Raw genomic sequence first — 17043 nt, 5'->3', positions numbered from 1 at the left:
CGGGGGTGCAGAAGCAGTGAGGAGCCCCTGGGGTGCAGGAGCACTGAGGAGCGCCCCAGGTTTCAGAAGCACAGAGGAGCCCCCGGGGTGCAGGAGCACGAGGGTGCTGGTGCAATGAGGAGCTTCCAGGGTGCAGGAGCACCCAGGTTATAGGAGCATGGAGGAGCCCCCGGGGTGCACGAGCACTGAGGACCCCCCAGGTTTCAGAAGCACAGAGGAGCCCCCAGGGTGCAGGAGCACGAGGGTGTCGGTGCAATGAGGAGCTTCCAGGGTGCAGGAGCACCCAGGTTATAGGAGCACGGAGGAGCCCCTGGCGTGCACGAGCACTGAGGACACTCCAGGTTTCAGAAGCACAGAGGATCCCCCGGGGTGCAAGAGCACGCGGGTGCCAGTGCACTGAGGAGCCCCCGGGGTGCAGAACCACTGAAGAGACCCTGGGGTTCAGAAGGACTGCGGGCCGCGGGAGGAGCTCGAAGGGGAGTTGGAGTGCAGGTCGCTGTGCAGGCTGGGTGCGCGGGGCCCCAGAGTCCGCAGGCGCGAAAGGCGGGGAGGACGGCGCGCTGGGGTCAGAGCCCCAGGGCCTCCGCGGCCTTGCACGCCTCGAGCCGGAGGTTGGCGATGCTGGAGTTTTTGCTGTTGCTCTTCGCGGCCGCGGCGACCACGGCGGCGGCCGAGGCGGACTCGGCCAGCGACGCGATGGGCAGCCCGAACAGCGGCGGGGGGAAGATCAGGTAGGGCGGGTGCGCCGCCAGGTGCGGGTGCAGGTGCTGGTGCGCGTGGGCCACGCCTTCCAGCTGCAGCTGAGCCTGGACCTGCGAAGCGGACCCGGGCGGGGTGAGGGCGCAGGATTGGGGATTGGGGAACCCTTCCCCCCCTGCAAGCCCCCCAACGCGTCTCCTCTCCCCCGCAGAGCGTCATCCCTTCTCCAACTCTGCAAGCCACACCCCCATCTGACTGTCCTCTTTCCCCCGGCCCAGAGCTGGTGCTGACTTCCAGACTAGCTTGGGCCAGGGGAATCCAAACAGCTCCCCGAAAAGCGCATCGGAGTAGGGTTCACATCGGGGCACCCACCCGGGAGTTCAAGATGCCTTCTGTTTCCCGGGATTCAGGGTCTGGACAGCGGCTCATCCCACCGCCCCCAAGTAGGGAACACCAGCTCCCCACACCTCTCCTGGCAACATCAGGTCCCCAAGCCTCTCCCGTGGACACCAGCTCCCCAACCCTCTCCCCGGAGACACCAGCTTCCCAAGCTTCTCCTGGGAACATCAGGTCCCCAAGCCTCTCCTAAGGACAACAGCTTCCCAAGCCTGTTCCTAGAGACATCAGGTGCCCAAGCCTCTTCCTGTAGACAGCCGGTCCCCAAGCCTGGGATGTGGGGGGACACCAGCTCCCCAACCCTCTCCCCAGAGACAGCAGGTCCCCAAGCCTCTCCCTATGGACACCAGCTCCCCAAGACTCTTCCAGGGAAACCAGGTCCCCAAGCCTTTCCCCGAGGGACAGCAGGTCCCCAAGCGTCTCCTCGGGGACATCAGCTGCCCCAAGCCTCTCCCGGAAACACCCGCTCCCCAAGCCTGGTCCAGGGAAACCAGGTCCCCAAGCCTCTCCCCCAGGGACACCAGCTCCCCAAGGCTCCATTGCGCAAAGCCAGGCAGGCCTGCAGGCTCCAGCGGCCTCATTTCACCCGGTCCTGCATCCCAGAGACTGTGCAAGAGGTGGGCTCTGTCCCCAGCCTGGAGGCCACATGCCCAGGAGGGGAGAACAGGAGGGACGCGGACCCCACTTCTTCGGGCCTGAGCCGTGGAGACTTGGAGAGCTCCCGCTCGGGCTCCATTTCTGAATTTTTCATTTACGATTTACAGCTTTATACCTGCAGCTCCCAGCGCCAACCCCATGGCCCTCCACCCTCAGCCAGCAGAGGCAGAGGCCAGACGTCTGGGACCTGACGCCCTTCGGCAAACGAGCGCGCGAATAAAAAACGCCGACTTGTCCCCTTGGAATAAAACGGTCAAGAACGGAGACCACGCGTCCCCGCTGTGTGCCCCCAGCCCCGTTTCACCCAGGCTTGCAGTCTCGACCCCCAAATTGGAAACCAAGGCAGCCGTGCTGCGTCCAGCCAGGGCGCAAGTGGGCACTGTCCCAAAACCCTGCACCCCCTTCCACGCAGTTCCCAAATCCCCGCCACACACACCCAATCCCAAGTCGGCTGGGAGCTGAGCAGGGTGTTACCAGCTCAGAGGTGCACAGCCCAGGACGGAAGTGGGGGGGCAGCAGGAGCCGGGTAGACGCCCCAGGCCTTCGGGCACTTGAGGGATTAGTGAAAGGGACATGAGTTTCACGAGGGGATGCCAGCTCCCCAATCCTGTATCCCAGGAACACCAGCTCCCCAGGACTCTTTCTGGGACACCAGCTCCACAATCCTGTCCCCCGGGAACACCAGCTCCCCAAGCCTCTTTCTGGGACACCAGATCCCCAATCCTGTCTCCCGGGAACACCAGCTCCCCAAGCCTCTTTCTGGAAAGCCAGCTCCCCAATCCTGTCTCCCGGGAACACCAGTTCCCCCATCCTCTTTCTGGGACACCAGCTCCCCAGTCCTGTCTCCCGGGAACACCAGGTCACCAAGCCTCTTTCTGGGACACCAGCTCCTCAATCCTGTCTCCCGGGAACACCAGCTCCCCAAGCCTCTTTCTGGGATGCCAGCTCCCCAATCCTGTCTCCCGGGAACACCAGCTCCCCAAGCCTCTTTCTGGGATGCCAGCTACCCAATCCTCTCTCCCCAGAACACCAGGTCCCCAAGGCTCTATCCCATCTCTGATCCTCAGGCCCAGGCATCCCACATTTCTTAACCAGGCAGACAGCCAGGTGGGGTTGCGGGGGGCGATGCCTGGCGGGGTGGGATTTCTCACCACTCTGATTTTTGTAAGATTTCTGCTGAAGCTTGTGTATGTTCACCTTTCCAAAGGAGGCCCTTGGAGTTTACAGCGTGATATATCTATTTTTTTTTTCTTTTCTCAGAGTGTTGCTGTGTCCCCAGGCTGGAGTAAATTGGTGTCATATCAGCTCACCGCAACCTCCGTCCCCCCGCAGGTTCAAGCGATTCTCCTGCCTCAGTCTCCCAAGTAGGTGCGATGACAGGCGCGTGACACCACCACGCCCGGCTAATTTCTGTGTTTTTAGTAGAGACGGGGATTCACCGTGTGGGTCAGGCTGCTCTCGAACTCCCGACCTCAGGTGATCCACCCGCCTCGGCCTCCCAAAGTGCTGGGATGACAGACAGGAGCCACCGCGCCCAGTCTAGCCTGATTTAATACGTGCCAAGACGCCTCTAAATGCTCCCTTGGAAAAGCCACTGCCTCCCGCTCCGCAGGGCTAGCCGAGGAGCCGGGAGTGTTAGAATTTGGGAGTCAGTGGGGGGCGGGGGCCGGGCAGCAGAGGAGGAGGCAACGGGTCCCCGGGGTTTTTCAGAGGAAGAAAAACCAGCTACCTGTTGGAAAGGCATCCGCAAAGCTCCCATATTCACGTAGGGTGCCACTCGGCAGCCGTCTAGGTGGTTGGTGGTGCCCAGGATGACTCCTGTGGTGAAAAGGAAGAGGCGTGAGTGTGTGGGGGGGTCCCCCCAGGAAGGCCCCACCACCACCACCACCCCCCCACCAGCTTCGGGGTCCCACCCCCAATCCCCGACACCCACCTTTATGCATCTGATTCTCCTGTTTCCTGCACTTGGCTCTTCTATTCTGGAACCACACCTCGGTGGGAAGGCAGACAGAGTTTGCACAAGGGTGTCAGGATTCAGCCCGGGGCCTGGACAGGGAGCACCCTCCCTGCCAGGCTGCACGGAGCACTTTTGCACCTCTGGGAGCCCGGAGGTAACCGACGGGGGATGGGGGTGTCAGCCCCTTATGGACCCTCTGTATCCACCCATGCATAACTGCCTACCTAGAACTGGAATTTATGGGGATTTTCTTTTTAACGTTTGTTTGTTTTAATTTTGTTTTCATGGTTTATTTTATTTTGACACAGAGTCTCGCTCTGTCGCCCAGGCTGGAGTGCAATGGCCGATCTCCGCTCACTGCAAACTCTCCCTCCCGGGTTCAAGCGATTCTCCTGCATCAGCCTACCGAGTAGCTGGGATCACAGACGCTCCCCCCACACCACACTCGGCTAATTGATTTATTTTTATTTTTTTCTATTTTTAGAGTAGTCGGGATTTCTCCATGTTAGCCAGGCTGGTCTCGAACTCCGGACCTCAACTGATCTGCCGGCCTCAGCCTCCCAAGTGCTGGGATGACAGGCGTGGGCCACTGAGGCTGGCCTCAAACACTCTCTGCCCCAAGTAACTGACACGTGTGAGTCAATACCGATTAATTTAAAATGAAAGTTGTATTCTGAGACATGAAACATGCACTCTGCAACTTCGCAGCGTTCTGGGTGGGCACCCGGACTCCCGATGCCTGGAGACCCTGAGAAAAACCCCGGCTTTCGACCTTCACACTTTACCCAGCAAGGCAGTGGGCGAGCCGATGGCTTAAGAGTCCCTGGAGCCCAGAAAACGTGTTTCCCTTCCCCATGGCCTCCTAGGAAGCCTTGGGGAGCTGAAGGGACTCCATTCATATTATGGGAGTCGTGAACATCCTGGAGAGGTTCCCACCCAGGAATAGCAGGCTGTGGCAATAGGGGCGTTGTGCTCCTGTTACGCCTTCTGAGTCTCGGGGGAAGCCTCGACAAAGTGGGGTGCAGCAGAACAGGGGATTCCCCGCCCCACCCGAGGAGCCTGGGGAAAATCACAGGCCTCATGTCAAGACTTGGGTGCAGATTCCACCCCCTGGCCTCCCACAGGCTTGGAATTCAGAGTCCCCTCTGCCCCAAGCTGACCAGCTGGGAAAGGCGGGGAACTTAGGCTCCCTCCGGCGCCCCCCACAGCACCCCCTTGGCAGTGTCAGTCCCTGGATTCCGTTTCACAGGTTTTCTGTGGCAGCCCGACCTGCAAGCAGACCCACACTCCAGTGCACAAGAAAAATTGTTTGTGCAGAGACGGGGACCCTTAGCCAAGGCGGGTGAGCGTCCCAGCAGTTCCAGCTGTTCTGGGCAAAAACCGGCAGCCATCGCCCCCGGCCGTGCAGAGCCCAGGGCCGGCGCCCCTGTAAATCGAACCTCAGAAATCCCTGGGAGTTTGGAGGCGAAACAACGTGGTCTCGAACCCAGGACGGAGCATCCCTCAGCGGTTTCGGAATAACATTTTCAGTCCGTAAGTGACTCCCGCCGGGATGAAAACGTTATCCTTTTGCCCAGCAAATCCTCCTGACACCCCCATCAAAAAAAAAAAAAAATCCCCAGCCTGGGCTATAACATTGAAATTCACCCACCATTGCCCTGTTTCCAAAGCCCGCCTTGACACCCCAAAGCACACTGCCCCTGCACTGCTTGGCAAGGAAGCCCCAGGAAGGCCATTAAAAAAAAATCCTCCTGAAATCTGGAAATCCTGGTTGCGTCTCCCTTTCCAAAAGCGAGGCGGGGTGTGGGGGCGGAAATAATGATTCTGAAAAATAAACGTGATGAATTAGGTGCTTGGCGAGATGCTCATAAATCAAGGCTGGAGTGAGTGATTCGGGATCAAGTCCAATTAGGCCCGAATATGGTAAAGCGAAGTGTGTTACACTGTTTTAGAGACTTATTTCTTCATTAAGAGGCAGTCACGGATTCCTTCCACAAACACCAGTAAAGCGATTTCCTTTTGATTTCCATTAGAGACAGTAAATAATGACATTTAATTTAGCCATGCGCCATAAACCCGGAGGTGGCTGTTTGTAATGAAATCACGGGCTGGCCACTCACCGCGCTCTCATAACTTTCCATTACAACGCTGACAGCTGGGCGATATGAGTTTCCAAAGACCCCCCCGCCCACCAACACCCACCACTAAAAATAAAAGGTTAATGACGACCCGCGAAGTCCCACACTCCATTGAAACTCTATCGGCTGAGAGCGGGGGACACGCTGTACCCAGAGAGGGGACCCAAGTACTCTGAGATCCCTGGGACTAAAATATCCCTCCTCGTCCCAGCGCTTTGGGAGGCCCGAGGCGGGTGGATCACGAGGTCAAGAGATCGAGACCATCCAGGCCAACTTGGTGAAACCCCGTCTCTACTAAAAATACAAAAAAAATTAGCCGGGCATGGTGGCGGTGGCTGTGATCCCAGCTACTGGGGGAACTGAGGCAGGAGAATTGCCTGAACTCAGGAGGCAGAGGTTGCAGTGAGCCGACATCGCGCCATTGCACTCCAGCCTGGGTAACAAGAGCAAAACTCCGTCTCAAAAACAAACAAAAAAAAGTAGTTTTCACCTGTGTAAAGTAACTACTTATTGTCGCTTTTTAAAAATTGCAAGCAGGCAAATGAAAAAGGTGCTGGGCAGGTGCCATGGCTCACGTGTGTTATCCCAGCACTTTCGGAGGCCGAGGTGGGTGGATCACAAGGTCAGGAGTTCGAGACCAGCTCAACCAACATGGTGAAAACCCGTCTCTACTAAAAATACACAAAATTAGCTGGGAACAGTGGCGCGTGCCCGTAATCCCAGCTACTGGGGAGACCGAGGCAGGAAAATTCCCTGGACCCAGGAGGCGGAGGTTGTGGTGAGCCGAGATCACGCCATTGCATTCCAGCCAGCGTGCCAAGACCGAAACTCCGTCTCCAAAACATAAATAAATAAAAATAAAATAAAATATCCCTCCTGGACCCGGTCCCTTCCACCCTTGACACCTTCCACTGTGTGGGTTGGGGGGGGAGTGATATCCCTGTTTGAACCAATTGATTTTTTCCAGGAGGACCTGAACCCTGCTGGCCAACGTTTACGACTGGACAGTTCTCCCTGCGGGCCACGGAGAATGATGCCTTTCATTCCGTTCCCATATCTGTTACTATTATTATTATGATTATTTACCAGGGTTAAATTTCCCTGGACCTCCAGGATCGATAGCCCTGGGCTGTCTCCCCCCGAAGTGTGTTTATTTTACGGGGTGGAAGGGGGGTGCAGACACACCCCACTGTCACCAATTTTGTGCCACAGTTGTAAGGTAATAGACTACGGAAAGAAATAGTGTGGAATTAAATTACGAGTAATTTATTTTTATAGAAACCGTCCATCAACAGCCGGGGACGTACGAGAGGTCCCAGGCAGACAGACACACCGGGACGTGACATACATGGGACACCCCCCCAAACCCCCACCCCATCACCCAAACTTTAATATTTTCATTAACTTATCTGGGGCCGTCCAATCCATCTTCTGGGAGAGGGCTGGAGGTAACGAAAGCTTCCTTCCCTCCTGGAGGCCACAGAGATTCTGACCAGGATCTCCCGGACCTGGACAGATGCGTTTTTTGTGGGGGGACTACAGCTGTCACCTACACGACAGCACCTGGAAGTCTTTATTTCACGCTCAGGATTCTGAGAAAGGCTTTTCAAGGCAGCCACAGGGGAAGACACAAGGGACCCAGGGAATCGGGGGCCAAAACATATTTTTTAAATGAAACATCTCAAAAGAGACTCTGCAGCTAACTCATCTGTGTCCTAATCCCCTAAGCAACATGGAGGGAAACTTGTGCTTGACAATAATGTACCCCAGAGAAACGCAAAGGAATGAGGAGTTACAAACACACACACACACACACACGGAAATATAGACACACATGTACATACACACACAGACACACATATATATACAAACAGAGACATATATATACACACTGACACACACAGACATATAAACACACACAGACATATATACACACAGAGAAATATATATACATGCACACACGAACATATATATACACACACACAGATATATACACACACAGACATATATATATACACACAGACATATATATATATACAGACATATATATACACACAGACAGACATATAGACACACAGAAACACAGACACACACAGACATATATATATACACACAGATACATACAGACACACGCACCCAGACATATAGACACACACACAGAGACAGACACACACAGACATAGACACATATAGACACACACACAGACATACATACACACACATACAGACATACACACACACAGACACACATATACAGACACACAGACATATATATACCCACAGACATATATAAACACACACAGACATACATATACCCACAGACATATATACACACACACAGACATACACACACAGAGACAAATATATACACACCCACAGCCATATATATACATACACATATATACACACAGACATATACACACACACATATACACACACAGACATACATACACACACACACATATATATACTGTTTTACAAGATCTTTTATTAACAATATATATTTAATTTAATTTATATATATATTTTAATGAAACTTCTGGGAACACCTGCATGTAACACACATATGTATAAACATATGTATTTAATTTCATGTATATACATATACATTTTATATATATATGCATTTTAATGAAAGATCTTGTAAAACGCTCCCCCTATCTCTGGCTAAGCACTTTGCTTTGAATGGATGCATCCCCAGTGGGCAATCTTAATTTCATTTATTTTCCAAGGGGTTCCCCCGGGCCCGGGGATCCCAACCCTGTCACTCTCCCGCTCTCTCCCTCTCTCTGGCTCCCTTCTGTCCTGTGCAGAACCAGGAGGAGTTCAGCTGCCAGGGGGATGAGCTTGGAACCTGCTCTCCCACCAGCACCCAGGAAATAAACTCATACATTTAACTCAATGTGTGCAAAACCGAGGAAGCCTCTTCCCCCTCCCCCACATGCCCATGCTCCTGGTCCCCAGGAAATAAATTTATACATTTAAGTGAATGCCACGCTCCTGGTACCCCGTGCCTGCTCAGATGGGCACTGTGGATTGGCACGTGCCTCTGGGAGACCCCCAGGCCTGGCCTAATGGTCTCCTCTCATCCAGATGCCAAAAGTGTCCTTCATTCTCCCCACAGCTCCCGGGAGCAGGAGGGAGGAGGGGTCCTGGGGAAGGGAGGAGGGAGATGGAGGAAAGACAGGACCCTATTTCTGACCACCTAGGGTCACACTGCACCCCTCTTATTTGGATCCTAAGCACGCTGAGGAGCCTGGTAGGATTCCTGAGGACCCTAAATGCAGTCGGAAGGGAAGACAGAACGGAATCAGGGGCCTTGATACATGTTTTTAAATGAAAGAGCTTGTAAAACACTCTGCTTCAAAACCTAACTGTATCTATCTTCACGTCCTAAGCAAAATCAAGGGAAAACGGTGTTTGAATGGACTGACCCCACGGAAACCGAAAGTAATCACGGGTCAAAATATATAAACATTTATAGAAACAAATATATATTTACAAAAACAAATATGTAAATATATTTTTCCAAAACAAATATATAAATATATATTTTCTAAGCAAACATATAAATATATATTTTCTAAATAAATATATATGATATATATACAAATAAATACATGTACAAATATGCATATTTGCACAAAGAAATGTATATACAAATATGCATGTTTGTATAAAAAATATATACAAATATATATAAACAAATATATATATCATTGTTTGCCCTTACATATATGTGTATATGTATATGTTTGCCTTTATATATATAAATATAAATATTTTATAGGCCTTTATATATATATATGTCTCTACACGAATGCGTTTTCCTTTATATATAAATATATCTACAAATGAATAGACATAATATGTGTTTATGTATATATAAAAAATATATCTACAAATAAATATAAACAAATGTGTGCCTTTATATATATTAATATATGTATATTTTATATGCCTTTATATATATATAAAACTATCTCATATACCTTTATATATCAATATATATATATATTTTTTATACGTGTTTATTTATACGTATGTCATATGCCTTTATATATATAAATATACACATTGTATGCCTTTATATATATATATAACTATTTTGTATGCCTTTATATATAAATATATATTTTATATGCCTTTATGTATATATAACTATGTTGTATGCCTTTATATATACACACAGATATTTTTAAATGCCTTTATATATATATATATATATATATATATATACATATAACTGTGGTATGACTTCATATATATAAATAGATATTTTACACGCCTTTATATATATATCACTACGGTGTATGCGTTTACATATATAAACATACATGTAAAAGCAAACAAATATATGTATATACACATATACAAACATACAAGAGACACATACCCAAATCTCAAGGCAAACATGCGTAGGCATACAGAAACACAACATACATATATGTGCGTATGCGTGTATTTGTTGGATCTTCGCGCAGACAAACCCCGGGATATGCCACCCCACAGGCCGCAGGCGTCTCCCCAAGGCCGCGCACCCCACGCGCCCCGCGTGCCCCAGCTCCGCGCGCTCCGGGCAGGGCCCCTGGCGGTGACCAGGGCGCAGTTGGCGCAGCCGGTGCGCCCCGCGGGTCCCCCCCAACCCTGGGGTTCCTGCCTGCACGCGCGCCTCCCAGAGCCCCAGGCGCTGGCTGAGCTCCTAGCTCATGAAGGCGTCGAGATAGTTCGTCTCGTCGAACAGCCGCTCCAGCTCATTGAGCTGCTCCAGCGTGAAGTTGGTGCGGCTGCGCCTCTGCTTCAGCTTGGCCTGCGGGTCCTCGTCCTCCAACTTCACGTCGTCGCGTTTGTCTTTGCATTCGTAAATCCCTGCGTGGCGGCGGGGGGTGCGGCGCTGAGGTGGGGGGGCGCCTCTCCAAACCCTCCCGGGGGTCACCTCCGCGAGCGCGAGTGCGCGCGCGCCCACCCCCCACCCCCCAAGCTCCAGCGAGCAGACGACCTGGCACCGGACGCGCATCGCGGGGTGGCGGGGGGGTATTTCCGCGCCAGGAGTGTCCCGCGGTGGACACGGGGTACCCCGAAAACCCGATGCGCCTTTACGCAGGGCCAGCGTACCTGCCACGCGGCAAAAGCCGCTTTTTAGGATAAGAACCTTGTTTCCTTGACCTCCTCTCCTCCAAATAGTTTCCTCAATTATCCACTTCTAGTGTGTTGACATAACCTAACCTTTTTTTAATTATTATTATTTTAAAGGACACTGGGGTGTCAAATCCTATTTTAAAGAAAATTATTATTACTATAATAATTATTATTATTTTTTTGGAACAGTTGACGACTGTGGGGTCCCCGGCGGGGCGCCCGGGAACTGGACAGGCAGGTTGCGGATTCTTGGTCCGCGGAGAGACGGTATCCCCCTTTGCAGCGCAGCTGGGCTTCGGGGTTCGGGGACCCTCCGGGATCTGGCCGAGCTAGAAAAGCCCCCTCCTCACGGAAACTGTCACCAGAACAGCTGAACACCACCGCCCATGGGGAACGCACCGCCGCAACCTGGGACTCGAACCCCGTTCGAAGAAATCCCTCTTTCCCAGGTACGTGCTGTCGGTCGCGCACCCACCCCACCAGGGTGCCAGAAATGGCCCTGCGTCCCCGCCAAAACAAAAAAAAAGGTGATCTGCTTTTATTTGCTGCGGGACAGGGAAGGGCATGAAAAGTCCGCTGTCGGGTGTTTCCAGCTAGAAAGCGTTTTCTTCCTAAGGTTACACATCCAGAGCCTTGCCATGCCCTTCATCGACCCAGCGCTGGTGAAAGCGGCTCCTCTGGCGCCCGTCTGTTCCCATCTCCGGGCCTGCTGGGCGCAGAGGAAGAGCCCCGCGTGGCCCAGGCTGGTGTCAAGGGTAAGACGTTGCCATTTGCAAGTTGAGCCTTGAAACAGTCTCAGAGGCCCCCGGTCACCCACAAACTTGCAAACCTCACAAATCCCACCTGCGTCAAGGGGAACCTGGTAGAGGCCGGCGCCGCGTTCTGTGTCTTCCTTCCATCACCCACCCCAGGGCCTCCCGCGAGCTGGAATTCAGCGCCGGCCCCTCTTTCCAGCGTGGACTTCAAATTCCCTTTGGCCCCCTAAAACGCACGTGCTTCCAAGAACACGGCGTTCCTTTCCCACCCGGAATCCTTTTCCCTGGAGCTGGCCCTGGAGCTTCCTCCTTCATTTCTCTTATGAACCCCAGTGATGGAGGCCAGCTGGGAAACTGGGCTTCGGAGGCTCCAAGCACCCTCCTGCGGGCTTTGCAAAAGCCACGGGATTCCACGGGTGGGTGCCCGTGACTGCTCCCCCGACTCTCCAACCTCCATTTACTTCCAGCACGGGACAATGAGCTGGTGGGGTCTTGTCCCTGCCCAGTCAAGGAGAAAGGGGAGGGGGGCACTCACTGCCTGTCCTCTCCTGGGTCCCTGAATCCTTATTTTCCGCTTTCAAAAGACCTGGAGTACACTTCGCTGTGGTGCCATGTGGGGAAGAAGACAGAGGCCAGAGGAGGAAATTGGCTCACGCCCGTCATCCCAGCACTTTGGGAAGCCGAGACGGATAGATCATGAGGTCAAGAGATCGAGACCATCCCGGTCAACACGGTGAAACCCCGTCTCTACTAAAAATACAAAAAATCAGCTGGGCATGGTGGCGCGTGCCTGTAATCCCAGCTACTGGGGAGACTGAGGCAGGAGAATTGCCTGAACCCAGGAGGCGGAGGTTGCGGTGAGCCGAGATCGCGCCATTGCACTCCAGCCTGGGTAACAAGAGCGATACTCCGTCTAAAAAAAAAAAAAAAAGTAATCACGCAGAACGGGCCGCCGGACCCAGCGAAACGTCTGACATGGATCTCAGGCCCTAAAACTCTGAAGCTCAGCAACTGCTGAGTAAGCCGGGCCGGCTCGGCCCACGTGGCCTCCCAGCGACCGACGACTGATTTATAATTCATAAACAGCGTTCTGCGTTCACAAGCTCAAGGCCTGGGGACCCAGTCTGGTCACCCTGGACGGCGGCGAGGCCACCGATCCCCCCACAAAACTCTGCCACCCGCACTCGAAATGTAGGCCCCAGCAGAGCAGGTAGCCCCCAACTCTTCGGAGAAATTACCTTTGGGGGAAATTCACCCTCCCCTCCAACCTCTGAGAATCCATCAGCGGAGATTAGATTCCCTCTCCCTCTCTCTCTCTCTCTCTCTCTCTCTCTCTCTCTCTCTCTCTCTGTCTCTCTCTCTCTCTCTCTGTAATGAAAAATAATAGCTCTCAATGGTCCGCTGCAGTTGTGACCCTGACACTTTGCGCTCGTTTCCTTCTTGAGGTTTACAGAGACCAGTGGGTGTGTTTGTGGAGGGGCATGTGGGGTAGACACGGCCTCTCCCAACCCGGTTTCCACCACGGGGAGATCTCCCACGGAGGTTTCTGGAACAACAGCTGGAGGGGAGCCCTTCCCCCGCCCCCCCCAGGGCCCGCCGGGCTGCCTGAAACCCGACTGCGCGCTGAGAGCCTGGAGTAGGACGGGGCCTCGAATCCACCAGCTTCCCGGGGGCACCCTCACGCCCCATCCAGATCCCGGCCACCTGCGGGCACCAGACTGGTGTTAATTTAGACAGCAGCTTTCACCGAGATCCAGCCTCAAGGATCAAAGAAAAAAAGAAGAAAGAACAAAAGAAAGGAGAAGAAGAGAAGGAGAAGGAGAAAGGAGAAAGGAGAAAGGAGAAAGGAGAAGGAGAAGGAGAAGGAGAAGGAGAAGGAGAAGGAGAAGGAGGAGAAGAAGGAGAAATTGTTCCTTAAAGGAAAGGGAAGGAGGCAGATAGATGGGGGCCTTTTTGTCTGTTTCCCCCATGTAGCCTGGAGTCTAACCCGGTGTCCTGGGTGGGCACAGAGGTCCTCTTTCCGCGTGGGTGACGTTAGATGCAGGCCACAGACACAGGGACACTGAGACAGAAACCCACACCCTTATAGACGCCAGCCCCTCGGCTGTGCTGGGAGCAGCTCAACCCTGGAACCCTAACACTTTGCGAGGCGAGGCGGGCTGATCACTTGAGGTCAGGAGTTCGAGGCCAGCCTGGCAAACATGGTAAAACCCGGTCTGTACTAAAAACACAGAAAAACTAGCTGGGCGTGGTGGTGGGTGCCTGGGATCCCAGCTACTCCGGAGGCTGTGGCAGGAGAATCGCTTTAACCCGGGAGGCGGAGGTTGCCGTGAGCCGAGATCGTGCCACTGCGCTCCAGCCTGGGCGACAGGCTGCCTCAAAAATACGTATATGTTTGTGTTCATAGTAGGCCCCATGGCCGCCAGGATCCACCCCAGCCCCGTGTCTGCGCCCAGGATGCGAGGCGGTTCGAGTCTGCGGCGGGCAGCCCGCGGCCCCAGCTGCCATCCTCCTTGCACCCGGGCCTCCCACCGTGGAGACCTCCCAGCTTTTCCAACGGGCTCCAGTCCTGCCTTCGTTTCTTTCTTAGGAAAATCCTGGCCTCGGGGCCTTCTCCTCCGACCCGGGGAGCTGTAAATGTGCGTAGCGCCGCGCCCGCCAGCCGATTCCGTGGGGCGAAGCGGCTCCGAACCCCGGGAAGGGGATCTGGGGGAAGCCGCGGGGCGCGCGGAGGAGCTTACCATCCACCACGCGCGCGGTGCCAAATTCCTTGAGCTTCTCCTTCTCGTTGTCTACGTGCTCCTTGAACAAATGCACGGTGCAGTGGCCGGTGCCCTCCGTGAAGTCCTGGAGGCTGGAATCCGACGTCCCCAGCTCCCGCGAGCGCCAGTCCGGTCTCCAAAACTTCGCGGTAGGTGATGCAATTCTTTTTCCCGCCGCAGCGGCCGCCTCCTCCGCCTCCCGCGTTCCTGTCCTTGCTCTTCTGGTCGAAAGATTTGGATACAAAGGCCGTGAGCTCTTCCAGGGCTGAGTCCGGCGGGGAGGAATCTGCGCGGGGAGGACTCCGGGAAGCTTTGGAGGCGCGGGAGCCGGTGGGTTAGCGCTTGTCCCCGCGTAGAGGAGGGACGAAGGCGGCCCGTTCGCGCGCGGGTGGATCTCCAGCGCTGTTATTTACGCCTTTCCATTGGAAATCTCGCTATTTAGACGCGCCGCCCTCGCCCAGCCCCCGGCGCGCCGCCTGTCTAGAGCAATTACGGGTGTCTCGGCCCTGCGGCGGACGCACACAGGGACGGCGGTGTCTCCCCCACCCTCCCCAAGGCCGGCAATTGGGCTTCTTGTCATTTCATCACCGTTTGGCGTCCGCTCAGAGGTGCGAAGAGGTAAAGATCCCGGTTTTGTTTCGTTTTTTTTGGCAGGGAGAGCGCGCGCACCGCCAGCGTCCCCCAAGACCGGTCCCCGCGTTTCTCTTTCCTCCGTGGCTGCGGCGCAAAAGCAAAGTGGACCAAGACTTCGCGGGGCTGGAGAGAGGAAGGTCCCAGCAGTTCCGCGGCCCCCGCCCCCGCCCCCCCCGCATCGTCTATTCCAGGGGAGGAGCGCAGAGCCCAGCGCCTGGACCTTTCCAGGAACCGCCCTCCCCCCACCTTTCCGAAGGCGGAGAGGGAGAGGGGACCGGGGCGCGCCGGGACCCGTGATTTGGGAAGTTGGAGGCTGCTGCACGTGTTTTGATGGAGGGATGGAGACCCGGGCGGAGGCCCCTCGGAGCCGGATGGAGGAGCACGGGGAGCGCGGGTGAGATGGAAAGCGTCCGAAGGACCCCCCCGAAGTGAGAAGAAGGTTCCCGGTGTCCCCAAACCTGGACGCGAGCGCTGAGGATCCGCGTGGCCGCCTCCCGGGTCTGCAGCGCCAGCAGAAAGGAGCTCGGGTCCCCAGGAGGAGCGCTTCGTGCAGACCGGGTCATTTCTGCACGCGCCAGACCCCGGCAGACCCCGGATTGAGGCCGCCGTCCCCCGCTTAGCGCCGCGCTGACACCCCGGCGTGTAGGATATTTACTGGGGAGAACATTTTATATATATATACTTGGTGTTTTCGGCTTTCCTGGCGGGGTTACCCTGCAGTGGAAGCCGAGGTTCGCCTCCGTGAGCTGAAATTCCTTTTCCAAGTCCTGGAAACCAAGTAAAGTTGAGTTTTTTCCCCTCTCTTTTTCCCTTTCTTTTCTTCTTCTTCTTCTTTTTTTTTTTTTTACCCTGTAAAATGCCCTCATTTTCCCCACTCGCCCTTCGCGTTTGGAGCTGGGGAGGGTCCCGGGGAAGGTGAAACTTTTTTGGGGGTGGGGGGGCAGAAGCTCTTTTGCGGGTTTCCGGGAGACACCCGTTCGAGGCGCGCAGCGTTGGCGCCTGGGAGTCGGGCCCTGGTCTCCTGCAGCGGAAAGAAAGGGGGCCGTGTTTCCCCGACCCCAGGGCGCAGGGAAGGGGTTCCCAGCAGCGCCGGTCAGATTGAGGTGGGGGTGCACCGTAAACGAGGGGTGGCGCGCGCTGAGGGGAGGAGGAGGAGCTGAGGAGCTGGAGAAATAACCGTCCTTATTCCCCCCTTCCATCCTCCATCCTCCATCCCTCCCTCCATCTTTCTCCTCCTGTTTCTTTTCTCCCTCCCTTCCTCATTCCTTCTTTCCTTCATTTCTTCATTCCTTCCTCCCTTCCTCCCTCCCTGTCTTCCTCCCTTTATTCCACAGGGAGAGACACAGAGATGCAGAGACAGAGACACAGAGACAGAGAAGCAGAGAAAGACAGACAAAAAGACACATGGAGATGTAGAGAGACATAGAGACAGCAGAGACAGAGACACAGAGACAGAAGGAGAGAAAGAGAGGCAGTGGGAGAGACAGGGATATGCTGAGACAGAGTCACAGAGACAGAAGGAGAGACAGAGACAATGAGAGAGACTAGGATATGCTGAGACAGAGAAACAGAGACAGACGGAGGGAGAGACAGGGAGAGACACAGAGACAGCAGAGACAGAGACTCAGAGACAGAAGGAGAGAAAGAGAGACAGTGAGAGAGACAGGGATATGGTGAGACAGAGACAGAAGGAGGGAAAGAGAGACAGGGAGATGCAGAGAAAGACAGACAGCAGAGACAGAGACACAGAGACAGAAGGAGCGAGAGACAGGCAGAGACACGGAGATGCAGAGACAACAGAGAGAGAGAGAGATCCAGAGAACAGTCTCTGCGCTACAGCCACCTTCCGGGGTCCCCCGAGCCCAGATAACTTTTCTGCTCCCGAAGGCGTCCCCGCGTCTCTGCCTG

General features: G+C 54.3%; 1 protein-coding gene across 1 annotated transcript; it reads right to left on the bottom strand.

Annotated features, from left to right (window-relative positions):
• Positions 1-566: 566 nt before the first annotated feature.
• Positions 567-15698, bottom strand: LOC100401252 (short stature homeobox protein). Its single transcript, XM_078364394.1, is given in 9 exon segments — positions 567-812; positions 3482-3570; positions 3686-3743; positions 10507-10715; positions 14482-14627; positions 14629-14812; positions 14996-15008; positions 15091-15381; positions 15594-15698. Coding segments are annotated over 9 exon segments (1341 nt in total).
• Positions 15699-17043: the final 1345 nt, after the last annotated feature.

The sequence above is a fragment of the Callithrix jacchus genome, chromosome Y, assembly GCF_049354715.1.
Source record: "Callithrix jacchus isolate 240 chromosome Y, calJac240_pri, whole genome shotgun sequence".
Taxonomy (NCBI): Eukaryota; Metazoa; Chordata; class Mammalia; order Primates; family Cebidae; genus Callithrix; species Callithrix jacchus.
The sequence above is the reverse complement of the archived record's forward strand: the minus strand, read 5'-3'. Positions and strand labels throughout refer to the sequence as shown.